At 37.6% G+C, this 27,996-nt stretch overlaps 1 protein-coding gene across 9 annotated transcripts in view; it reads right to left on the reverse strand.

Annotated features, from left to right (window-relative positions):
- The window catches only part of CNOT4 (CCR4-NOT transcription complex subunit 4), an 81,657-nt gene that overhangs the window by 7,880 nt on the left and 45,781 nt on the right, over positions 1-27,996 (reverse strand). For 4 of the 9 annotated variants that reach the window (XM_080343758.1, XM_080343759.1, XM_080343762.1 and 1 more), the window contains 8 exons: positions 27,625-27,711; positions 26,986-27,087; positions 26,062-26,187; positions 21,320-21,444; positions 17,699-17,854; positions 14,961-15,018; positions 14,434-14,683; positions 12,055-12,552 (listed from right to left, as the gene is read on the reverse strand). In XM_080343758.1, the coding sequence (XP_080199884.1) occupies positions 12,055-12,552; positions 14,434-14,683; positions 14,961-15,018; positions 17,699-17,854; positions 21,320-21,444; positions 26,062-26,187; positions 26,986-27,087; positions 27,625-27,711 (1,402 nt within the window). Of the gene's footprint in view, positions 1-12,054; positions 12,553-14,433; positions 14,684-14,960; positions 15,019-17,698; positions 17,855-21,310; positions 21,445-26,061; positions 26,188-26,985; positions 27,088-27,624; positions 27,712-27,996 lie in introns of all 9 variants that reach the window. The other 5 variants (XM_080343764.1, XM_080343761.1, XM_080343763.1 and 2 more) reach the window with 3 other exon arrangements.

Below are 27,996 nucleotides of genomic sequence, written 5' to 3' on the forward strand. Positions count from 1 at the left end.
GTAAAACCATTAAACATCTTTATGGCAAGAGTCCTAAATATTATAGTCCTGCTGAAAAGCAAGCAGTCCTGCAAACCTAGGTTGCAATTATTTCTTTAAAAAGAAAAAACCAAAAACATCAGTATGCCATGTGTGTGGCCAAGGCACACAACAGTGCTACAGAAAAGCTTCAAATAAGCAAAATAAATTCAGCAATTAGAGGAAAACCATCGTATGAGAGAAAAACCAAACTTACTAGCAACGTCACATACCTGACTGCACAGAGTAGCAACAAAAGCAGCAAAGAGACAATCAAGGTGTATTTGGTAATAGAATGGTTATCACAATGACCTGCTTGTAAGAAGATCCCTGTGGAATCCCACCAGGAAGAGTTTACCAGGAGTCTTTCAGCTCTATTAGAAACAAATAGGGCCACCAGAGAAGCAGATGCTTTGCAGCAACATCCCTCTTAGTCCTAGCCTGTGCTTTGTGCAACCATATTCACAGACAGTTTGTGCTTTCCGTGAAACAGCCCATTACCCTATTCTGAGAAGTGACCAGGCCTTCTCTATTTTCATCTGAAAAATGACTTTCCACTATGGGTATTCCTGTCTTTCAAAAAAGTTGTCCAATATTTCATTCTGAGGGGGAAAGAGAAGGAAAGGACTATTTGCCACATCTTAAAATTAAATGATGCCCATCACATCAGATAAACTCAAAAAGCCTTTCTCCCAAAGCTTATATACTTAACCAGCAACAAAACAGTTCTGATAAAAACTGTACCTGTGTCACTTCAATATGAATAATAAGCTTGTTTGCTCATGGAATTTTTAACACCATGAGTAAAATCCCATTTAAATCGTTATGGTCTGAAGGATTTCACTCTCAGACTTCATTGACTCTGTGTATCTACGATTTCTAGGAATCTCAATGCTGAAACTAAACGATGCAGTTTCACCCATTCACAGAGGGCTGAGAATGTCACCGGCAGATTAAAGAAGATTGAATCTGTCCACATTTAAACAGCAGTGCTGCCCATCAGGAATACAAGTAGCAATTTTGTATTGGGGTGACATCAAATGACAGGAGCACGAGAAGACAAAGCTGCTTGAAGGGAACATTTAAAAGCCGCACTGACGTTCTCTACACGCTGGAAGCAACTTGGTGGCCTATGAAAACAGCTTTCTAAGTGTCATTCCACAGCGTGGATTTCAAATGAAAATCTTATGGTCATGAGCTCTAAGAGCCAGAGAAACAAAATATATATACATACACACACATCTAAAATACTGGCTTCAGTAGTCAAGAGACACCAGTTCGCCCTCCACTTCAAAATAATGCAAGTAAATCAGCTTTTATCTTGATTTCACATCGCTTTCTATGGTTATATTAATTCTACGTGTATCAAATTAAAAAGATAGCCACATGAACAAGCCACTCTTTTTCAGTTTAAAATAATTCAAGTGCAACTTAACATGCCAGTAAGTCAAGCTGTCAAGTAGAAGAGGAATATATCAAATTCTAAAGTATGCTCTTCAAATAAGAACATTTGTTTTTCTAAATAGCTTGCCTTTTTGCTGAAGATCTGACAATGTAACTTCCATGCTTTCTGTGGCTAAATAAGCATAAAGACACAGAAAATTTATTTTCAGAGGAAATCCCTTTTACAACATCAGTGAGGGAACAGCTCATCTTAGATATTCAATAGGAAGATTCATATTTGCTTGTATGTACGGTATCAGAATTTTATTAGGTTTGAGAAAAGCACTTTTACATTAAGTATTCTGGAGAGTTCTTGTGATTGACTTACACTTACCATGGCTCAAGAGACCAAATCTAATACATAGTTATAGCAGCCAGCCAGCCAATTTTAAGCTAGAAGTAAATTTCAAATTAAGATCCTAACTGGCTTTGAAAAACATGCCTGACTTCATATCAGATGTCTCCACAGTATCACACCATTTTTTTATTATTGACTTTTTAATCATTTATTGCAAAAAAAAAAAAGTATTGTGGTCAAGTGCAAGACCTCAATCAAGTTGGAATACACTGTACTGCACACAAAGAAGACAATATGTACTGTAATGCTTCCACCTTAGTCAATAAATAACCTTTTTTGTTTTGAGAGCTAACAAGACACTTCCCATCCAGAGAAGGATCCCATAGAAAATATCCAGTTCTCACCACCGATTATCTTCAATATTAACATAAACCTAAACTGAGCACGCAAAGACTGTTCTGATACTGAAACAAAGGAAATGGATACCTGAATCCTACGTATAGAACAGTTTGATTAAAAAGCCCAGAAACACATACAATTCCATTTGGCTGAGAAAACAAAGTTCATCTTAACTTGAGTATCCCTGCCGCTAACTCTTTGTTCGTGCATCAGGGTTCAATCTCACCACATCACCCTGCCTGTCAATAAAAAAGGCTTTGACCTAAAAAGAAAATCCAAAAGTGTATTCCTGGGACATGCATATATATGCATAAATAAAAGCAAAACATACGGAATTTGCCCCACAATCAACACAATAAATAGAACTGGCAAAGAAAAATTAAATCTTCAGAGATGTATCAACAATTACCAAGAGCCTATCTAGTCAGGTTCTGGATTCCAGGGTGTACCCAACCAGTCCTCTGACAAAGACATTAGAATATGCATTCAGTGTACTGAGAAATGATAAATTAGTTCTTAATTTTTCCACATTTGATTAGATACTTCAATCATTCTGTGGGAAGATTAGATAAACTGCAGGAAAGCTGAGAACAAAAACAAACCTTCCATGACAGTAAATGAATTCTGATTACTAAATGCTGTATTCCAATAAAGGTGACCCACTTTTTTAATGCTTTTGTTTTTTTTTGAAAATGAATACTTTTGGGAACAAGCTTAAGTTCAACTGAGGTTATGATATGGAAGGAACCATGAGATAGCAAAAGAGGGAAAAGATCAGATTCTCCCCCTCCTCTCAAATGTGATTCGGTATCACTGGGAGGAGAGAAACATTTTGTAAAGCTGCTCTTTTAATTGCTGTTACTCCTTTAGGATATTTCATTTACACTCCTCTCCCAGTACAATTCTTAAAAAGCTTATGTTTGACCTTTCAAGTTGGTGCATTTAAAAATGTGTTTAAGCAGAAAGCCTATGAACTGTCTGTGCTTTTTGCAAAAATTCAGTCATAATTGATATTTTGTGAGATGGACCTCACCCAGAAGAAGCCGAAGTTTCAGGTCTGTGCCTTTTGTTAGACACTGCTCCTAAATGGTGGCACTGCCAAGTGTACCAATTTCCAGTCTTTAGAGGGAAAACACCAGGTTTTTAACATCACCAGGTCAATTACATGTTTTAACTCATGCTAGCAGTTAACTGTATGTTTTGAAGTGCCAGTCTGTATTTTGGAAAAGCATCCAAGGGAACACAGCAGCTTGAGGAGAAGCATCTGCTAGCCAGAGGAGGGAGACAGATGCTACGCCAGCCCACAGAGCTGCCTCTGAACTACTGCAGAGCCCTCCCGAGATCTCACAGGTTACCCGTGAAAGGAAACACCCTTTCTAACTATTGGTGAACCAGCCTAATGAGGAAGGGAAAAGTTCTTGTTCTATAAGCAATAAATACAGCCCTCCAACCTAAAACACAGGCAACACCCCAGCAGGTAGTGCCCCTGAAGCTCATTTGGTGACACTACTACAGATACGAGCAGACTGGAAATTTGATGTGAAATACCTCCCATGTGCTTGTTACCTTGTTTCTGGGGAAGAGTTACCCAAAAAAGCTGTACGGACTGATGGTCCGGCCTGCAAACTGGGTCAGCCACTCAGGCCGCCTATTTCAGCCGACACTACATTTGTTTCAGGTCTAGCAATGTTAATGTGATTAGCCATTCCTCCAAAGTATTGCAGCCAAGAAGAGTTAGAAGATTATATTTTTTTTCACACTTTTTTCCTTTATATTTTTTGTCACACTTTCTTCTTTCAAAATAAAATTACACGTTTAAAAATAGGCATCTTACTACTCACAAAGGTAGGATGTCTGTCTTTCATTGCCATCCCTAATAATCTTACAATCAAAGATTTTAAAACATTCATAAGAGCTCCAGACCAAGCTCCCAGAAATGAGGGTACAGATATTTATATAGAGAGCTTTGTATAGGAGATAGTGTCCCAAATAATCATAAGAAAAAATACCACAGGGTTTCAAAAACAGTTGCAATATTAGCACTCAAAAAGCACGGGGAGAGAAGGGTGGGTGTGTGAGATGAGATTTTGGAACAGATGGAGAAGTAGCAGGACATGAAGGACAGGTGCTGTGGATGAAGTTCTCTCAGAGATTGTGGCAAGATTACACTAAGGCAGGCAGGCATTAATAATAAATGTAGAAAGTGTACGGAGTTAAGGGACAAGACACCAGAAGTAGGACAAGGAATATCCATAGCAGATTTCAAACAGTGTGACTTCAATCTTGACACTGATCTAATATTTTATAAATTACTCCAAAATACCAATTCCATTTACTTTATTTTAAACCTAGCAGCAACACCTGAGGTGCATTAGAAAACAAAACAACAATAAAACCACCAAGACCTCCAATGTGACAGAAGCAAGCAAGCCAAAACTTTATTTTCAAATTGAATTTGTTCCATATCGTGCTGAACACTTCACGTCTTCACCAGCGAAACAGAAAATTAGTTACGATTGGAAATAAAAGGAGAATGACTTTCAGGGGTGAGGGATACACAAAGACACAAAGCACCTCCTAAAGAAGAGGGGACAGAGGCCCAAGAACCTCCATGGAAAGAAATGGGATGCAATGAGCGTAAGGACTGAGAAGAACAAAATATTCAGTGGCAAAGGCTGCACTAAAACCAGTCATCTTTGATGAGGAAAACAGGACACACAGGATCTATGCAACGGTGAGGGTCATTTACAAACAGTACTCTTCATTTCATGATTTCAGAGTAGTATTCAGGCCTTTATTTTCAAATAAGGATTGACCTCTATGTCAGGGTAACACAGTCACTTTCCGCATTCCAGAAAGATACAAGCCTTGAGAGGCGCCACACACAGCACCTAAAACTAATAGTTGTATCAGCCAAGATTTTTGCCAGATTTCCTCTTTTCCATTTTTATACCTAATCAGAGAAAGACTTCAGCTACAGGCAGCCACAGAAAAGGTGATGCTCAGTTGCCACTCTTTCTGTCCAGCTGCAGTTGGGAAGCCAAACATCAAGGAAGACCAAGTGAGCAAGGAGTCTTCTTTACAGGATTAGGAAAAAAAAATAATTGACTAATGAATCTCTTACTGTTAAAAGTAAGGCCATCAATACTTAAAACCAGCATTAAACCTTTCACATATTGTCAGGTCAAGATTAAAAAGTGTAGCAATGCTCTTTTAACCACTGCATCCAAATAAAGGGACGTGAGCAGTGCTTAACTCATATTGACTGTTGCTACAGTATAGGATTAAATGCATTCTGCACAAAGCATTTGGAGAATTAAGTTTCACAACATGCTGAATTCAACAGCCATACTACATGGGTCAGACCCTCTCTTAAAAAGGCATAGTAGCTGTGGTGGCTTGACCCTGGCTAGATGACAGGTGCCCACCAAAGCCACTCTATCACTCCCCTCCTCACCTGGACAGGGGAGAGAAAATATAACAAAAGGCTTGTGGGTCAAGATAAGAACAGGAGATCACTCAGAAATTGCTAGCATGGGCAAAACAGACTAGACTTTGAAAAACTAATATATTACCAATCATATCAGTGTAGGATAATGAGAAATAAAATCAAATCTCAAAAGCACCTTCCCCCCACCCCTCTCTTCTTCCTGAGGTTAACTTTACTCCTGATTTTTTTTCTCTCTCTCCTTCCCCTGAGCAGCACAGGTAGTGTCAGGGAACAAGGGTTACGGTCAGTTCATCACTCATCGGTCAGTTCATCACTCATCTTCTCTGCCACTCCTTCCTCCTCAGGGTACAACTCCTCACACTTGCCCTGCCCCAGCATGGGGTCCCTCCCACCCGGGACAGTCCTCCATGAACTTCCCCGACACAGATCCTTCCTACAGGCCACAGTTCTTCACAAACTGCTCCAGCATGGGTCTCTTGCATGGGGTGCAGTCCCTCAGAAACAGACTGCTCCAGAGTGCAAGGCCGCAAACCCTGAGAGCAAATTTGCTCCAGTGTGGGCTCCTCTCTCTCCAGAGGTCCTGCCAGGAACCTGCTCCAGCAGAAGCTTCCCACAGGGTCACAGCATCCTTTGGGCATTCACCTGCTCCAGTGTGGGGTCCTCCAAAGGCTGCAGGCAGGTATCTGCTCCACCATGGACCTCCATGGACTGCAGGGGAACAGTTGGCCTCACCATGGTCTGGACCACAGGCTGCAGGGTAATCTCTGCTCCAGCAGCTGGAGCACCTCCTGCTGCTCCTTCTGCACTGACCTTGGTGTCTGCAGGGCTGTTTCTCTCACATATTCACACTCTTCTCTCCAATGCCATTTCCACAGCAGTTTTTTTCCCCCTTCTTAACTTCCAGAGGTGCTATCACCATTGCTTACAGCCTTGGCCAATGGCAGGTCCATCTGGGAGCCAGCTGGAATTGACTCTGTCAGACATGGGGAAGCTTCTGGAATCTTCTCACAGAAGCCACCCCTGTAGCACCTGCTGCTACCAAAACATTGCCACACAAACCAAATACAGTAGCAGAAGCAGAACCCCCCAAAATCCCACAGTAATTTATCCTAAGGTCACAGAAAAGTGCTAGCTACTATGCTCTGATTTCAATTTTTTGGGTTCTATGACTCTGTATAAAACAAGCTGTGTTTTCCTTTGTTCAGTAAACAGAACCAACTATTAAGAATCAACCTGAAGAGACAAAGTCAAAAGGACAAAGGTCAAATAACCTCATTTCCATTTGGGGCACACATTTCTTATGTTTTAAGAAAATACTAAGATAGATAAGGACTCTTAGTATTAAAGGCAAAGCACGTCAGTGCTAATTCTGATATCTCACCTTTCGCTGTGGTCCAAATAAAGTCTTAAGCAAGATGGTCATAGCAAACATGTAGGGATCTTTGCTTGTTTTACTAAAATGTTGTCCAAAAGGTAGCACTGGGCAAGAAAGGATTCGATGTTCAAGACTAGTTCAATAGCTGGGGGCACAGAGACCAGAAAATTGAAAGTGGGAGAAGATGCAACACCGTAAGTTGTTTCAATATGTAAGAGCTCAGGACTCAAGTGTGAAGAACTTGGACCTTCTTAATATAACCTTAATTGCTTTGCCCTCCCTGCTACCAGTTGTTGCTTCACAAAAACTAAAATGTAGGCAAGACTCAAAAATGTGCCTGCATACTCAGTGTCTTGATAAAGAATAGAAAAACATCACTAAAATCATTGCTGGATGGCACCCAAACTTAATATAACTGTCTACCTATTTATTGTCTCAATCTCATCTTTAAATACACATAATCCCATCAATTAGGCTGTGCATATTCAAGAGATAGAAGCCACAACATCAAAACAAATAGGTCTTGAGACAACAGGTTTTGATTTGTCAATTATATTTTAACTACAAAGACCTACAACATTCAAGCCCCCTGTTTTGAAGTTTCAGGAACAGCGCACAGAAATCTACCACAATCCCCACATCAATGGGCTTCATGGCTAAAATAATTTGATGGATTTTACAGATGTTATCTTCATGAACAACAAGTAAAACTTTCTTCTTCCTCTACCCTACGCAGGATTTAATTTTTCATGCTTCCCGTCTGCCTCTGTATCCACTTGACTATTTCCTCTTAGATCTCTGATACATGTACAATATACATAAATTGCCTGTGTTCAATAAGCATTTGGACAACGCCCTGAGATCTATGTTTTAATTTTTAAGCTACCCTGTGCAGAGTCAGAAGTTGGACTTGATGATACTTGTGGATCCTACCAACTCAAAGGGTTTGAATGATTTATGTAGTAAGAATATACACACAATATTTTGTAGCATTAGTCTTGGAAGAGTTCAAATTTCAAACTATCTCATTATTATTATTGAATTGATAAGTTCTTACAGTTAAGTTCTCATTTGGAATTATGTTCAGGATAATTATGAAATTAAGAAATGAAATAACAGCCAGTCTTTTTGAAAATGTCAAGTATTTCATCTTGCATAAAACTGACAGGAAAAGCAGACTTAACAATTTACAACTTTTTCCTCATACTTTTAATGGTGTAAATTTGTTCTTATACTTCTTCTATGTAATAAAATCAATAATAATCAAGCATTCAGTAAGCTCAAGAAAACACAATTTAACCTTTCTATCTTTCCACTATTAATATGCATGACCCTCATTTTATAAGCACCTGTCTCAAAACACACTGTTAATCTGAGACCTGCTTTACTCTATGATTCAATACTATACCTACTATTTTAAAACACAGTACCAGGCAGTAGGGTAGCAAAGATGACAGCGTATTAGCTATCAAATTACAAAGAGTTTCCTGTTATCCTAAAGTAATATAAAAATAAAAGTACCCACCCACACTGCTGTCAGTGGATCTTTCCTTTGGCATTATCTGCAGAATAAGGACAGCCACTGTCCTATATTCTTAGGATAGCTTGCCTACAACCTGGAGTAAGACTGCTTTTAGCAACAATCATGCCACCCATGGTTCTCCGGAAACACAGTAACACATTTATAACTACACAGTAAATCATCTAATCCATCCCATGCCAGAGAACAGCAACAAGCCTAAATTGTCCTTTACAATGAAAATGTGTAACATCTGTGATGGTTTGCAAAATGATACTGTGGGAGAGAAAGAAATTGCTAGTTTGGGAATCAGTCAATCAGAAAGTTCATTTAAATATGAGCTGGGGACAAATGTATGCATGATGAATACGACACATTTCAAGTATCTATATGTATAATAAAATTACGAAGTCAATCATGTGTCATATCACTGGCAACTGCAGAATGAGTTCAATAAATACTACTTCCTCTGAGAAACAGGCTACTAAGTTCCATTCAGAAATTATTTTTAAATGAAAGCTTTAAAAAAACCAAAAAATGTAGGTAGTGCCTGTGTCCCTCCATTTAAATCTGATGCACATCACAAAAGAGCCCTACTTGGAGCTGTGTGGTTATGAGTACAGCACAACAGCTCTGCTTCTCAACTAAACAAAAGTTAACTTCAGAACATTACATTTAAATGTGTCACATATCAGCATTTCAAATTCATGTGAATACTAATGCCCACCTAAAGCAGAAGCAGCTTCAAAGATGTCATTTTCTTCATACAAGCTTCCAAACCACAAATACACCTGGTGAAATCAACTAAAATTTTGTTTAGAAGGTCTAGAAAATATTATACTATCTTCATATGATATTATAAAAGTTTGTAGATCTGCTTGTTTTCACATAAATGAAATAGAAAAGTTGAAAAGGGTTGATTAAATAGAGCAAACACAGAATGAGTGTTGCTTGCTTTGTATGTTGGGCTTTTTGGTGGTTGTGGGTTTTTGTTTGTTTTTAATTACTTGTCCACTATTATCTGCTTTTGGAATTTCTAGTCCTGGAAAATGTTGCGATCAAAGATATCTGGAAACATGCAACTTCAACAGCAGTTAAGAGTCCCTACTAAAAGACAGAATGAAGTTTTACCTGCACTAGGTTTATTTTGCTGTTACATCTGAAACAGCTGAGTTGATGACATTTTCTAAAACATCCTAATACAGACTGACAAGAGAGCTAACAAAAAGAAGGTTTGGGTATACCACAACTAATCTCTCTGTACTGCTGAACGGCTATTAGGGTACATACCACCTTTCTAGCAGGTCAGCTAGAGTCTGTTATAAAGCGCTGTAACAGAGTCCCATCAACATGATTTCTCTGTACACCATTTTCCTCTCCCAACCCCATCAGACAGCTCTATCTGTAAATCAAATGAGGAAACTAGTAAAATTCTATAATTACATACCTCCTACTGATAGATTAAAAGCAAGCATAAAGAACAGGATTTATTCTTTCAAAAAGAATATAAAAGGAATTCATTGAGACACCTGTACACTAGATAGGGATTTGAAAGACGGAATAATCAATAAAATGGTAACTATGAAGTCACTACACTTACATACAAAAAAGGTATGAGGGCATCTCCTGACTTTCAAATTATTTGTACTTCTGAAGCAGATCACTAAAGAAAACCCTAGGCACTAAATACCAAATAAACGATAGAAATCCACAACCCATCAAACAAAACGTGAACTGAGACTTTAGCTGATTTCTGACAACAAGAAGAGTAGTCTGCTTGTGCAAATGATTCTTGTTTGAAGATATATCAAAGCCAACACGTAGATCAGCTGAGAAGCGTTTGCACTGCAGCAACTGCTGCTATCTAATTGTCAGCCAGGCAACTCACAATGTTTTCTATAACGAGAGATTAAGACCAGCTCAAAGGAACTTTCCTTAGAGACTAGAGCAGATGTTTATTTTCTGTTTTTAGCACTGTATCTGCCAAAAATATTTTGAGATTAATTGGTTCTAGCAGTCACATACAAAAAAGGATATACTTAAATATCAACTCTGTGTCGCCTTAAAACATATGGGGGAAAATACAGCACAGGCTGTGCATCAACCACACCACGTAACTGGCTCTTCAGGAGTTATACCAAGGATCTGTGACACAAAGAGGTCCACTTTCAAACTGCGGAAGGCAATTAAATTCATGCTATTTAAAGAACACTCTTGCAAACCTAGAATCAACTTGTACTACGAAAAGATCTTTTTCAACACTAAAGGACTTTTCAGGTGTCTGTAGTCCATAAGACAGTCTTGTTACTGGCCCCCTGAACTAGCAATTTTTAGACCTGAGTGGTAAAGTTGAAACTTTATGTCTTGCATTGTTTCTGGAAATTCTATGTAGTTTAGGGGAAAGTGAGCCACAATTTGCAGTGCTATGTATGCTGCATTTTTGATTCCGTCTCAGCCATTTTAGTCTAAAAACTGCCATTGGCAGTATAAAGAGTTTTGAACTATCTACATTTGTAGTCTGGACCAAGTGTTTATACTATGAATCAGCCTAAGGACCCTACAGCAGCACTATAGCTTCAACAAGTCTTCAAAGAGGATAAAGTACAGGGAAATAACAGCCAAAAGTAGCTCTGGTACTAGAGCATCAAAAACACATAGTCACTTTTTCTAGATCATTTTCACGTACTATGGCTAGTACTTCTCAGGACCATGAAAAGAAAGTAACACTGGCAACATTTCAAGTAGTCTTCTCCATCTCAAGGCTACAAAGAGCTTACAGAGACTTTCCACCTAAAGTACATTATACTCATTTTTTTTTTCCCCTGTTAGGAAAGGAAAATCTGTTTGGGCCAAGCTAGATTGGAAGCATGGAAGTACTTCAAACTCCAGAAGAGATTTTAATCAAGACAGTTATTGTTACAGTTAGCTGGCCTGACTGCACATTTATTTTCCCCCAACATCACAACCCTCACAATCAGGATGAATCCTCTTACACACATTGCAAGCATCCATTCAGTGAAAAATTAGCATAATATTAAGGCCATCTGAAGTAGAGAAATGAACAGCACTGAATGTTTTATTGTGCAGCCATTTGGTTATGCGCAAGAGGGAACAACCCAGCCAAGACATCTGGCACAAATTACCATCATTACAATTTTTTGCACAATTTTAGGAACTCTGGTCAGCACCTGCATGTTGACGAGGAAGTCACAATGCGCTTCCAAGGCCTACTCTTAAGGAAAGCCAGTTGGGCAAGACTGAAGAACTAAAATATCAATCTCCTTTGGCACAAAATTAAGCGGGCACAGAATACTCCACCTTCCTTATAAAGCTCAATATTACAAGGCTAAACATCCAGACACAATTTTTAAAAAATGGAAAGGGGTTATTTAAAACAATATCCCTCCCTCCCTCTTCTCATAAACTTAGTATGACAGTCAAGAGATACCACTCTACCCCTTGTAACTGGCTATTCCCCCTTTTCCTGTCCTGGCTCAGAGAAGCTGAAAGCATGAATTAAGTCATATTCAAGGCTGTCTCGATTCACCTACCTGATATAGGGATCCCTCCCAGACCTGTGCTATGTTGTGGTGGGAGATTCAAGTCCAAGAAATTACTATTTGAGGTGGGATTTGCTGTGTGGTTCAAGTGCATGATGCTATTGCGTGGGAAGGCCATCCAAGGATAGCGAGCTGCTTGGCCTGGAAAACTGAAGGAGTTGTAAACTGCTCGATGCTGTTGAAACTGTGGAAACCTCTGTGGCATGACTGGAAAGGTGCTACTGAGAGAGTTGGCATTTGTGGGTGCAGCAGGATGCAGGAATCCAGAGCCTGGCCCTTTGGCAGTTGTAGTGTGTGGGGTAGGGTTCTGAAGAGATGTGGGCGAGAGGGAAGGTTGGTCTTGGACTGACAGTTCCTTCTCAATCAGGTCTGCTAAGGCTTTGCGGGTGATGTCAAAGGGGTCAAACCCTAGGTCGTCCTCTTGCTGTTTGGAGGAACCAAACCCAAAAGCTGCTTGCCAGTCTGTGGAGGAGGATACTGGTATAGTTTCTGTCAAGAGGAACAGGATTGAGAACAAGAATTAGTAAGTATTTATCCATATAAAATTTCAGCCTCAGTGTATCTGAATTTATGTTGCCAGTTATCTTTAATCTAATACTTTACACATTCCCCAAAGACACCTTATTCATCAGCTTAGAATGCCATTTTCAGATCGAGCTGTCATTGATTTCCACTTAAGGTGAAGTGGCAGAAGTAAGAAATAGTATTTTTACTGCAGAATTGCTCTGTTCCTGAACTACAGAGAAGCCTTGTCAAATAAGTAGTTTCAGTAATAGCACCAAGTAGAAAGAGCAAACACTTGCTTAGAACCTTCCTTACACCCATATTACTTGATGGAAGTGTGACCAAGCAGACTTTAAATAAGGTTGTTATTCAGTTCAGTATTTTGCTTTCAGTATTACTGCTGTGTTTCAGCTCTGCTGTACATGAAAGGTGGAGAGATGCTTCCTCTCAAAGGGGGATCCTCTGAGTAGTGGCTAAAAAAAAACCCAAACCAACAAAAAAAAAAAAAACCCAAACACCCAACTGTCTACCATTAAGAAAAACAAGCCAAATTCTTGAGTAGACACTTTGATAAAACAAAAGGAAATAAGGAACTGCTTTACAAGATATTGCAAAAGGCAATGTTTGCAAAAAAGGATTATCAGGCTTTGCTTGCAGTTTCAATTACTACTTCATTTCATTATATTGCTTAAGTTTCCTATTCAGGTTCAGTGAATGCTGGGTCTAGTTTCACAGTATTTTTCCTCAAAACTGTGGTAACACAATATGGTAACTAGCACAAGGTAGCATCACTCACAACACTGACTCCCTCTGCTGGCAGGGAAACTAGTCTGCTGCTTTAAGTAGTTAAAATTAAGCTCAGTATCTCGGAACAGAAATCTATACTTATATTTTCACTCTAACATCCATGACAATAGATAAAGAGTTGCTAGACAGGCAAAAACTTGTAGTTTGTGTTCTTATTTAAATAGAAAGCATACATTTTATATTAATTATGAAACAAACAAGATCTCTACTATCTGGAAATTGCCCCTCACTGCTACTTAATCCTCACAAAATTGGCGCATACAGTACCTTAGCAGCAGTTGATTTTCTTGGTAATAAATATTGTTTACAAACAGGATTATGACACCCAGAAGTCAGATAAACATCAAAAGATGACTAATCACCAAGTAAACTGTGTCCTAAAGTACTGTTTACATTCTATTTATTACTGACAGTTTAATTTTTCTAACAGCTCTCTCAGATTTAGAATTTGTGAGGTCTTAAATACCATTAACCATTCCCAAGACTATATAAATACATCTTAGATGATGTTTCACTGATATGAAGTGGTATTCTACAGGAAAGTACCTGGAAAGCACAGGTATCTTTCAGTTGATACAATTAAATATATTTTTATCTCTTCCGAATGCATATAGTCTCACTTCAGAAAAAGGAATATTGGGCACCTTCAGATACTAAAGAAAATTCTGAATTCCACTGCATATCTTCTGATGTTAGAATTACAGATTGTAATGGATTATTACACTGACACTGTATATTTTCCCCACTCTCCCCTCACCTATAACATTAAGCATACGTCACATATTAATACTTAAACAGGCACATGGATAAGAAAAACTAAAATAAGCACTTTGACAATTTAGACACACAGCTGGAAAACTAATGTTTCTTTTAGAAGAAACCCTTACATCAGTGCAATTCATTTGTAGTTAAGTGACAAATTGTAATCATTAGTGAAGGGGGGGAAAAAAAAATCCCACAAAACAGTACAGAGCAAGTCCTAGAGTTTTTTGCTCCACGCAGTTTTAGAGATGAGTTGCAAAAGCAAGCAACATTCAGCCATGTAAGCTGTGCACATACCTGATGTGAAGAGGCTCTGTGGTTCTGGTGCTGTGGGCCAGTCATTTGAAGTCTGTGGAGAGCTGGGGAATGGAGGAAGCCCACTAGGGATGGGGTTAGGGTGCCGAAAGTTGTCAGAGAAGAGCGACTGTGATTCTGTTACAGCCCCTTCAAAAGGAGACCGTGCACTGTGATTAGATGAACTGATGGGTATGACTGGATTTGGTTTTGTTAAACCAGGTGGTGGTGAAGGTGTGTCACTGTTTGTTATCTATAGGCAAGAAAAGAAGAGAAATAATTAGGACATGAGTGTTTATATATAAAATATTCTTCACTCATACTGTTGAAAAAATTCTTTAGAATTTTCAGCTGCAACTAGGTTAGTTAATATGTAGCTCAGTACAAGGTGAAATATAAAAATCAACTTAGCAGTACCATTTTTATTTTTGCTTAAAATTATGATACACTTTAGAAAGTACTTGCTTCTCCAACTGCAAGTTGCACCAAATCCTCAAACTCAATTCTTATTTTCATAGATTTTATCTTACCTGCTGGGAGCTGTCACCATTTCCTATACTGAGGGAATCTGAAGGTTTGTCGACAGGGCTGCAAAAGTGGGAGGGGAAAGAGACATTGAGACAAATATTCAAGTATTCAACACGAAAATCAACATTTGCTTTTGTAGTGATAGAGAAGCCTTCATATAAAGACAAAGCAAAATTAATCAGGAGGAACAGCGAAGGAAAACAAGTCCACTTATTTATGAGTAGTTTATTTAGTCACAAGCATTCCATTAATTTGCCATAAACTGTAATACTTCTTCCCACCACTCTCCATTCTGCTTGTTGACTGCCCTGTTAAGGAGCAAAAGGAAAGTTTAAAATGTATTTATAGTAGCTCTATATGATTCAAAAAAACAGGAGTTCTGTATTATAGCAACATTTAGTAGTAGTCAGTTCCTTCTATGCTACTACTGGAGAGAAAATGTGGATCAGATTTGTTTCCCAAATACCTAAGCTGTCAGTTCCCACACAAGTCCTAAATAAATCTGGGGAGAGATTAAAGATTAAATTAAGTATTTAGACCTGGTGGCAAGTTAAGCTTCCCACTAGCCTTCAAGCTTTAACTAGCAGAAATTAGCTCTAAGGTAAGAAAACCGAGTTTTGAGATGACAGAAGGGGAAAAACACAGAAAAAGATATAGCATAAAAAACTGCCAAAAACTGTAAAGAAAACAGAATATAAGATACAGCAGAAAACCACCTCAGAAAGCTATTCACTGAGAGTTAACATGACTCAGCTGAAATGGCACATCTCAGGATTCAAGATTCTGACAGACATTAGTGAGTTGCCCCAATTACACTAAATACCAGACTAATGAAACTGCGTTAGTTCAAGTTGAGACTAAAATCTCCGCTTTACAACTTCAACGTACTTTCAATTTTTATCTACCTATAAGAGAAGATGCACAAGCATCAGGCTGCAAAACCCAAAATACCAGTCCTACAAACAAGGACCAAAAGTAAGAACAGGAATTTCAGTTCCATCAAGAGGCCAGAATAGGAGTCAAACCATAGGCATGACAGGCATAAGGCAAATACATATATAGTAATTATTTTAACTGGGTGCAACTTCAGATTTTAGCTACACCTTGTTATCAAACACCCACCCCTTGCTGCTGCAAAGTTTAAATATTGCACAGAGCCACATATCAAGGTCAAAAATTCATAAGATTGCTTCCCTCATATTTGTTCTCCCCATCCCAGAATAACTAGAGTCAAAACCCAGGAGAATTAATTCTTCCCCATTCTAAATAAACTGTATAAGAGTAATGCAATTTTTGTGCAAAAGAACATTGATTGAGTCAGTATCTCAAAAACATAACTGAAGTTCAAGTATTTATGACTATAAAAGAAAAATCAGGAGAATATACTTGTAAATAAGCATTACTCCAGTGAAGATTTAGAAATACCTTCTACTCAGTGGCTGAACAGCATGAATAAAGTACTTGCAGTTGGAACAAACTGCCTTGGGTTAGTAATTTCTGAGTACCTATAGCACAAAAGTTGGCTGTAGACACTTCACTATACAATTATTTTGACTGTCAAGTTGATGTTCCAGCCAAATTATTTTTCCAAAGCTGCTTACAGAAAGTCACAATGCTGCAGTTCAAAAAGCTATGTGTAAGACAACTTTTAATGACAATTTAAGTGCTGAAAATGTTTAATACACTGGAACCTGCCTAAGGACGCTTACATTGTAGACAGGCTCCCAGCCCTTGGGAATAAACAAGATCCATTATCTATTGGGTACAGTATTTTTACCTACTTTTGGTACATTCTTTTGAGAAAAGATAAGGAGGCTGAATGTCAGTACTGAGATGCAACCATAGGATCTCTGATCACATCTCAATGGTACGGCTATTAAGCCTAACAAGCAGTTACCACTTTCAACAGCACTCACAACATTAATGCATTAGCATCAACAAAGATCAGCTACTTAATCAGCAACACCACCTCTTTAAATATTAGGGTTTACCTTGTTATTTTCCCATCCAACCTCTGCACGAGCCCAACAGATATTACCTAAGGAGGTCCCCCAAAAAAACCAAAATGGCATGACTACAGACTACCATCAGAACTGCAAATAATGCTTACAATGGAAGAAGACCCCAGTTCTGCTCAAGGAGGGCACCAAAAGAGGAAAAAAATGTTGGTTAGCAATGAGGAAGCTATTGCAAGCGGATCTTTACTTCCTCTGCTCAAAGAAGCCTCAGTTGAATCTGCTACCCTGTTGTTCCTGCTACTGAGTGATAATCAGGGAACCTTTTATCTCCGCAGTTGTGTTTCTGGAACACACCACTGTGAAGAGATGACAGATACTCAGCCCTAGCATTCAGCTTCCTTCTGTTGAAGCTTTTCCAAGTGACAAGCCTCCTGATGTATAGCAACTAGCACGTTACTATGTGGAAGCTTCTGTATAGAAATGGTGGGCTCAGCTCTGTGTCTGGGACCACCACAGCTATATAAGCTGTTGATCCCATGATTATTCAGTTCCCCTCAGCCCTTAACTGCGCCATTACTTACTAACTTTACATTAGGGTTTTCCTGCACAATCTGCCAATCAGTCTTTTTGACATGGGATAGGCTAAGCCCAGCTTTTTGTGACCTGATCAGGATTTGAATCCAGCTCTCCCACCAGAGAGTGAGTCTGGAAAATCATTCCCTCCACATCAATTAGTGAGAGAGAAAGCAAGCTATCTGAAGTATAAAAGGCAGCACAATTACCCGAAATCTGAGTCTGCACCATCTGGAGTCATGTGTTCTGGGTCTGTGCCATTTTCTAATATAGGAGGCGTTTTCCTGTGTTCCATTGTTAAACCGTTGGCTGATTTACTTGAACTCTGTAATGATGGCCAGGCATCTTTGTTATTACTGTTGGGTCTGGAAAAAGGCAAGAGCAAAAAAAAAAAAAAAAAAAAAAAAGAAGAGTTCAAGTTATGAAGAAAGTGTTTTTAAAAATTTTAAGCACTGAGGAAATGAATCCTTGTGCCAGATAATCCATAAGGATAGATGTATCTGGATATTCTCAGATTTTAAATGGTGATGACTTAAAAAAAAAAAAGAATTAGTAAGGTAGGGAGAGGATTGAGAAAACTGGGGGGTATAATGTTTTCTTCACTGAATATATAGCTGCTCTGCCAATGCTGAAGTCCAAACATCCATTTGGAGGATAAGGAAAAAAAAAATATAAAAAAAATAAAAAAATCCATCAACAGCTTCAAGTATCCAGACCTACACACACCTCATTCTAAATTCTTTGCTTTATCCTGTAAGTATTTGCAAGTTCTGAAAATCATAGACTAAACTTCTTTTTTAATAAATATTTTCTCTCCAAGGCACTATCAAGACTGGCCCCAACAGATGAAGTTTGTGTTTTACATCTACACAAGAGTCCACAGTTTTACTAACAGATCATGAGACCAGTCAGACCAACAGACCGTTCAGGCAAGTTACTGCTCCCTTCATTTCTAGTTTACAGCCACAAATACTTCCCTTTTATCATGCAACATGAAATTTAACTTCAGAGTTTACATTAGATCTGAACGAAGTTCAAGAGAGGGCTCAAAGCCCATTTTTTTTTCTGAAAATAGTTAACATTTTATACAAATTGAAGTGAGCTGGGATGTAATATCTATAACTCAATGCATTCAAATACAATGTCATTTGCTAACCCTATAATCTTACTGTAAAATATTTGCCTTTCTGTTCTCCAGTTCCTTCATATTAACTCTGGCTTTTAATTTTTCAATTAGGATGCCATTTTTAGTGTCCAAGTACTGTCTTCATAAGATACAAGCTTGCCAATTTTTTTTTAAAATACCTACGTTCCTCCTGATGCCCCGTTCATTAATATGCTCTTATTACATGGTCCAACATGTATTTGACATCTCTAGGTCAATTTAGTAAGTTCACAGTCAGAATCTGGAAGTTCCTATAGCTGCTTATAGCAACACAAGTGTTTCCTACACCTATTCAGAAAAAATCAGTATTATTAGCTACTATCAATCTCAATATTGCAAGATTTTATGTTCTACCTCCATCTTTTCTCATATACCTACTCAATATGCACACAGATGAGAGCCTTGACCTGACTTACAGATCTCTGCTTTGTCCACAATTGAAATAAGTTGGAGAGTTGATCAGATACTGAACATCAAGAAATAAAGACACATCATCATCAGTGCAATGCCAGCCATTTAATATTCTGACTCTTACAAAAATGAGCTGTAATCTAGATATAACAAGACTTTCAGTCCATTAACAGATGGGGGCAAGGGGGAGCAGGTTTTTGTTAAGTTCAAAGCTGCATGTTTCTGAAGGGCTGTTCTCTAAAAGACCAGCAAGTGCTTCACAAGCATTTCCACTTATAGCTTAAGAAAGCATCCATTTCATTTCTTCAGGAAAAGGAAATAAAGAAGAAAAAAAAAAAGAGCTTGATCTGTTTTAAATGGGGAATATACCTCTAATTGTAAGAGAATGTACCAAGAGTACCCACATAAATAGAGTGGCACTGAGGGATTTTAACATTCGCCTTCAGCAGCAAGAAAAAAGGTCTGACCTTTCAAATTAGAACAAAATTGTGAAAAAACATTCATGTACAGTTTAAGAAACTGTTATTAACTACTGGATATTTATAATTAAACAGCTACTATTTAGAACTCCTGTTCAATTCCTGAGTGAAACTGAAATCCCGCACCCCAGAAACACAAGAACCACAAAACCGTCAGAGGCTCTGACAAACTGCCAGAAATATTAATATTATATCAACAAATCAGAGAAAAATGAGAACTCAATTGGGTAGGAAGCTGTGAAGAACACACATTCACTGCTCACAAGCTACATTTTGTATTGATGAGAGAGGACTTGAAGAAACATCTAAAAATCCCAGCTACAAGAAATTCACTCTTCAACCCAAAAGGTTGTGCTTAGCCATTAGCAAAGAACAGCATCTATGTTGTGATGATGCTGTTCAGCTGACAAATTAAGTCCAGACCACTTGTTGCCTTTAGAGTAATATGTTAGCACCATAGACTTCCTAAACTCCCATTCGTAATCACGTTCTGAAGGCTGAAAAGTTTGCTGCACTTTAAGACAGAGCATTCTTTCCTTACTGGTATCATTTGTTTTACTGGGATTAGTTCAGACTTAAAACATAAAATAATACCCACATGCACGAAGTAGTGTATTTTCTTTACTCACTGCACTTTACCTTCCAAGTCCATATTGAACCAGTGCTCAAGAAGTGCTTAAGATCAAATAGGACATCCTGACCCCTTGCAGTCAAAGAACATAACACTTCCTCCAGAAGTTAAAGAAAATAATCCCAGTCCACCAGCTGGGATACCAGTTTTCAGAATTACATTGTGCTAATTCAAGCTTCATTTGCAATATTTTAGGTACAGTACCCACTTCCTTGCTTAAACTGTTGTGCAGTGATGCTGCCAGTGGCAAATTATTGTCTGAAAAAATTCAGCAGTGGATAAAGCAGCACACAACACAAATCCTGATTACAGAACCAAGGTGCATGCAAAGTGCAATCTAACTTTTACATTCCACTCTGCACACCTCATTATGAAAATCCTAAAAAAGGAGTGAAGGAAATTGTTAACATGATATTCTATGACTTGAGTGCATAATTCACATAAGGACTGATGACCTTAGGCTTTCATTTATCTTTGTATGACTATGTACTCACACGGACAGAAATCTTTTCATAACTTACTGAACGAACTACTTCAACAGTAATAAGTGATATCTGCCATTACAACACGGTGAAAAATACATATTTTTTGTTTACTAGATGCAAGCAAGAAGTCTTTTATTCATATTTTATGAATTCTCACACAAAAGAAAAACTGATTTTTCTTTCAATTTCCAAGGTCCTTACACCCAATGTAAGGCTGCACTTATAAATCATGATCTTAAAAACACAATAAAAAACACATATCAAGACTGCAAGGTGTCTCAGCTGCGAGAATACAGACTGCATTCATCATGATACCATACCAAGAAAGCTGACATCTCGTCTTTAATAAATATTATGTGTTTATGCAAATATAAAATACAAAGTCATCTTTCAGAATAGGAATACCTTATTCTGAATGAGTGATCCAAATGCACATAGCAGAAAAACATTTATTTACCAGGACTCACACTCGCTTTGTATTAGAACAAAGTGGTGCATATGTCTATGAATGAAGAAAATGGATATAAGAGTTCATCGTAAAATAGCCAGTAAAAAAAGGTCAACCCACGCAACACAACAGGAATAAGAAAGTTTTCTTTGAGAATAACCAGGAAGAAAGCATACTCAGGCAATCCAGTATCAGTACTTACGTATCATACCTCTGCAGTGCTGTCACTTTGTTTTTGTTCTTGTCAACTGTACCCGTAGATAATTGGAGAAAGTTGGGGTTTAGTTTGTATAATTCTTGCAGTAGTTTCTGTTCATATTCCTGGTGCTTACCCGCCTAAGGGAAGAGAAACTCACGATGAATAAATACTGGTTTAATATATATCTTATAGACATAAAAAATATATTTATGTAAATGTACATATGTACTTTCCAAAGCTTAGTAACTGAGCTTTAACAATTAACAGGTCACTCCTGACTGAAACTCAATACAGTGCTTCCCTGCTCAGCACAGATATGATCTCAACCAATATCAAGCCTGCCTAAAAATCAATTGGATGTATTTACCAATTTATATTTTTTTTTTAAGATTTCTAAAACAGAAAATTTTTAACCTTATCAGAACTTGCTCTTCAGTTCTAACCAAGAGCCTCACGATATACCTTCTAAATCGCACACAGCTAAATCTCCAAGGCAGTTTATATTTGAAATCTCAACCATACTAAGCTTTTCAGAAGATGGGAAGGAGCAAAGAGTCTCTCTTTTAAACCAAAAGTTTAAAAATTGAAGTAATTTTGGTTTAATGAAAACAGCTGAGGTGGTTTGAGTAAGTACCGTATGACAAGGAGTATATTCTGAGTGATAACTGATAAATCATATTCTTTTTAATAAAATAATATTTCAAATTTTCAGTTAACTAAATGAATTAATTGAGAAAAATTTCTTGTGTTCAGAAATTGAGGAGGCCCAATCCAGCTCCAGAATATAGAATCTGGTGAGTGAAAGAAGAGTATTTTTCAGTCTACCTTATCTCTGACTTTCTATGGCTAAATATTTAAAACAAATCCAGCAAAATCCACCCCCACCTCGACATTTAAAGTAACATCTGAAACAAACTCAAGATGAGCATTCACATTTTTTGAAGGTTGCTATGCCACTCCAACCTAAGAATTACTATTTGCAAGTTCAGTATTGCAATGAGTTGAATTAAGGTGAAAAACAGAATAGGCAATTTGAAGCTGTCAATAGCTTTTATCTAGAGTTTCCAGATACTGAGAGATGTCCTTTAGCAAAGGAAACAAGTGCAAAGATTTATGGTCAGGCCTTCTGAATCTGAAGTCTGGAACATGTGTATTGTTGTCTGTCACATCTTTAGCATTGATTTTAAAGCTCTCGAAATACTTGCACACTTAAAAATTAACATTTTTACATTACTTAATTCCCTTTAGAAATGTTTTGTTGAAACAGGAATGGAATTGACGCATAGGCAATATTGTCATCTTCCTAGAAAAATAATACAGTCTAAAAGAAAACTCTAACTTGCTTTTTTTTTTTTTTTTTTTTTAATTGAGTGGGAGTATTTGTCAACATTCAAAAAACAGTACTGCTGAGAAACTAAATTCCCTTACAGGCTCCTTTAGAAAAGCAACTGCATACGCCATTTGCATACACCAAGTCAGTCAAACACTCTAAGTATCTCCAGTTCTTCATTACTGGTTGATACTAAACTCTCTTCCTCTATGTGGCCAACCTACACAACCCTCAAAAAAGGACACAAACACTTTTGTCAGTGTCTACACCCAAGCTACCACCTACAGTAGAAAAAGAACATGGTTCTGAAATGTGGTTCAGCTATATGCGAACTTTATGAGATATAATGCACCCTGGAAATGCCTTTTTTGCCATCCACCATGAATAGAAGTAACTAGCTCAATGGCACATATCCGCACTGCAAACATTAAGCAGCTGATTACGAAGAAACCTCCTCAGATATCTTAACTCGCTTAAGACTTCAGTGGCAAAGGACTGAACATCATGGCCAGGAACATCAGGCCAGTCCTAAGCTTACTTGCCTATCACAAAAATGTAAGAAAGAAACAAGGTTAAAATCCCTTATAGGAGCCTGCAGTAATTGTATCTTATAAAAAGTAGTCCAGAGGCCAAACTTGGCATCTTCAACCTACCTTACCTAAATTCCAAACTTCAGTTTCAGGGACTTCCTGGAACTCTACCAGTTCTATTCAATTTGTCACAATGTTTAGGTCTATTAACAATTACTGAACCTAGAACGTAATTTCATCCATTGACAATTCCTTTTTTTTTTTTTTTTTTTAAATAGAGACAAAGCCTGTGACAATGAACATTCAGTCTCAAATGGACCTGTAAATTCACTAACGCAAAAAACTAACCCAAACTCCAGAAGGCTGGTGCACTGAAAGCACAATACACTTTTCAATAGTTGTGTAATTTCCAATGATTTCACAGAAGGAAATATGAAATCAAAAAGAAAACTTAAGGAATGTAACAAGAAACAGGACAAGAAGATTCATTTAAGTTTCATTAAGATCAACTATAATCCACTGAAGACTTCTGAAGGAAGTCATATGTAAAACTGAACTCCTGACCAAGGCAAGTGGCCTATCAACTTGAAACTGGCAGTTAGGCCAGAGAACTGACAGACTGCCATTTCTACATCCCTTTTTGTAGAAAGTAAAGATCCTATCTTTAAAAAAAAAAAAAAGAGAGAGAAGTTAATGGATAAACACAATCTGCTGAGAACAAACCTGAACAGTAAAGGGGAATCCTACCTCACTAACATGATGGAATTTTGTGATAGTCTCAACAAGCACAAATAAAGAAGATCCACAAAATTTTCCAAAAAAAGCCTTCAATAAAGATTTCACACCAGAAGTTATTTGCAAAACTGCCCTGGGATAGAGGAAAGGTTCTTGTGTGGACTGAAGCTGGTTCAAAGACAGAAAAGTAAAGGTATGACTTTCTGGTCACTTTTAGGGTACAGAAGCAAGCAGTGAGGATTGATGACTGGCATCAGTTTTATACAACACTGTCACCATGCATGAGAAATGAGTGAAAAGCAAGTTCTTCGCTAACCGTATCAAGCTCTTTGTGTAGTAAACTGCCCTGCTGACAATGAACAACTCAAAAAGAACCCCAGAGAACTCAAACAGGCAAAAAGGTAGCGAATAAGTTTCGGAGACATGTCAGGTAACACACCAAGGGAAAAGTAGCCTAAACCATACTAACACATTATTGATCTGTGAACTGGATGTTACAGCTCAGAGAAGAGACACTGAGGTTACTGTCAACAGATCTTCAAAACTGTTGGTTGATTATAGACTGGCAAACACACACAAAAAAGTGTGCTGGGCATCACTAGGAAGGGCACTTAAAAAAAACCCCACCAACCACAGACCACACTACACACAAAACACTGAGGAATACTAAATTAAACTCTGCTTCCCTGACATCATGAGTGATGCATCTGATCTCTGCATCTTAAGAAGGGCACAGAAGGTATAGAGAAGGGCAACATTAATTATCACAGAAACTAACTACTTCATAAAGAAACTGTGTGTGATTTGCAGAGAAGGCTGAGAGAGGGAAGATCAAGTTTTACAATATCACAAAAGTAACAGATAAGGAGAATAAGAGTTTTGCTTTCAGCAAGTATTACAATGCTAGGATTAGCGTACACTTAACAAAACTAACTAGGGATCGGTTTAACAGAGGCAAAAAAAGCACTTTACAAAACAGCTGGTGAACTTCTGGGGCTTGCAGCCACAAAAGGCTATAGGGCTGACAGTATCAGCAGGTTCAAAATGGATTAAATAAACGCATATCTGACAGCTCTGTAAGAAAAACTAAAACACCTAGACAGGAACTTACCCTCAAACATGTATAACATAACAGATGTAGGTAGTGAACAGGGAAGGTGGCCTGGTTTGCAAGTTCTCCTTGAATTTTACCTCCTATTGCTATTAATTGTGACAAAATATATACTACAGGGACTCTTCATCTGAACCAAAGTACTTTTTTAATTTATGAAAATGTACCCAAAATCCTCAGAAATAACCTCTAGTTTGTGGAGATGATATTTTTTTCCTCATTCTCTGGCTTACATCAGACCAAAACATGAAATAAAAATCTACTTGTACAACATTTGTGTTAGCACTAGGGGTGGGGACCACCTGCTTCATGGACAGACCACGTGGAAAAATTACAGTAGGGATGCAAGGCTGCCATACTTGAGAATGAGTTTAAAAGCTTTACCATACTTCATGGAAAGACCCAGACCTAAAGACCTCACAAAACGCACTTTTTAGAGAGTAAAGCTACCTATCTACTTGCTTCCCTACTCTAGATAATAAGCATTTTGATGTTGAAATAGTAAAAAAAAAAATCCCTGCATCAGTATTTATGCAATATTACAGTCATCTTTAATATTTTATTTCCAAGTGGTTTCTATACCCTTCACAGGGTAAAAGAGATATCAGAATTCAGATAGCATGGTCAAACCACAGTACAATAGTTAAGTCAAAATAACTGGACACACACACACACACACACACACACACACAAAACCTACAGGAAAACACTGATCTGCACTAACTTCTTCCACAGATACTTAACATTACATATATTACCTTGTATCAGTATGAACAAAGGGCAAGTAGCAAACTCAAGGTTATTTGAATTCTTGGCTAAGAGTTTATCTCCATCTCTTTGACTCCTGAACACTCAGTGGACTTTTCAGCCTTTAAAAGCAGCATGTAATGAAAAAAAGTTCACTAACTGTCCACTTCGAATATTCAACTGGTTAATCACTGTTTGGATTTCAAAATTCCTCTCTGCCATAACATTCACCAAAAGGCTACATATTAGACTAAATTATATACATGCTACATTTTATATGTTTCCCATTCATTACACTTACCTGCATTTCCTCTTTTGTGAAACTGGCTGCTTCATCTCCCAGTTCATGTAGATACATGCAGTCTGGTTTTGGACACTGCATATTTTTTAGAAAGTAACTGCAATATTTTGTTGTACCTAATGATGCCTGAAGAAAAGAAAAAAAATCATTACTTAAGAACTGGAGGCTAAAAATGTGTTTTATAGTATAAGAAAAAAAAAAAAGCCCTATTTGCAAAAAAATTTTCATTCCCAAGATTTGGAGTTCCATCACAATGCAATTTTTGATGCATACAGACTAGGAAGTCCATTTTTAAGAAACCTATACGCTTGACAATTAGATAATTGGGATGTATTTCTATTTTAATCCAATCTAAATAAACATTAGGGAACCTCAGTAAATATTTGCATTCATAATCATAAGCCAAATAAGTGGTTTTGAGTTTGTACTACATGAAATGGGTTAATGTACTGTAGTAGGTTCAAAAAATTAATATTAACTAGAATATTTTCTACAGCCACCGATTTGGTCAACTTAGCCTGAAGATCTGTTTACACAGCTATCAAACAGAAAAAACAACTTTGCAGAGAGCTTTTGAGAGTTGTGGTGTTTGGACTACAGAAATGTTCTGTAAAAGTGAATAATCAGATTTTCACACTGTGCTATACAGCAAAAAAGCCACTGTGGAAAGGGGAAGGTAGTGCATCTCTTTCTTTGTCTTAAAGATTTGCTCTAAGAAATTACCTGCTGACCCCATAAAATATTGCCTACTGGAAGCCCACTGAACTTCCATGTTGTGATTAATGCTAGGAAAACAGGTCAAAATCTAAAACTGGACATATTTATTCATCAACACAAGCGTATGGATAAAAATAAAATTTTATTCTATACACTGATATATTAGCGTCCTAGCACATACACATAAGAACATAAAAATATTACCACCTTAAGCGTTCTGCCGTCTACCACCACATTATTGACGCACTGTATGGCTCTGAGAGCATCTTCTGACCGGATGTAGGTTACATATGCACTGGCACTTGGACCCTGGAAAGAAAATATACCTTTTTTTAAATCTCCAAATCAGATCTGACCATTAAGTTGCTTTTTTAGCACCTCACTTCATAAACTGGTACATTCATGGCTAGATGCTTTTAACGGGAAAACTGACAAAAATTGTAAAATTCATAGAAATTTAGATACTATGCATAAAGAATGAGGAACAGAAGAAATGCATCTAAATGTTGCTTAAAAGTTTTTAAAATACTTAACTAAACGTATTTTATCTCTGAAATGCAGATCAGTGTATAAATACCACATTACTGCTTCTTTGAAGGTTCTCATCCTGTCTCCCAGTTTTATATTTTTCTACTTTGCATCTTACATCCAGCTCTGAGCTTGGTTGGACAATGTCGCAGTAACTTAACAGCAATTTGATTTTCTGCAATGGTGGTTTTTTTTCTTTTTACTTCTTTAATCTATTGGTTAATCTGAAATAGGGAGCCCCAGATTCACTTTGCACACGTGTATTTTCTCTAAAGGAATAAATAAATAAATAGAATAAAATAAATCACAAGGGCTTACCTGTGAGCCTGCATATGATGTGCTGTTATTAATGACAACTTTATGTATTTTACCAAATTTTCCAAAATATTCTGGTCGTTTCAAAACCTACAAGAAAAGAAAGTTAATGTGGTATACTGGGAAGTTAATTCATATAGGGCTGTACTTATTCTTCTGTGTAACTGTGCAACTAAAGCCTTTAAATAATAAAAGCCATCTCTCTTCTACAAGGAGGAGGAGAGAGTGTAGATGTAGATTTGTTTTCCAACATAAAACATGGTTACTTGCAATACAGAGTACATTGCCACTGCAGTAAAGAACTTAAATGAAGGATATTTCACATTTTATGTTGTATTTTTCAAATTTCTTTCAGTACTCAGAACACTCAAACCC

Source organism: Nesoenas mayeri (assembly GCF_963082525.1).
Source record: "Nesoenas mayeri genome assembly, chromosome: 1".
NCBI lineage: Eukaryota > Metazoa > Chordata > Aves > Columbiformes > Columbidae > Nesoenas > Nesoenas mayeri.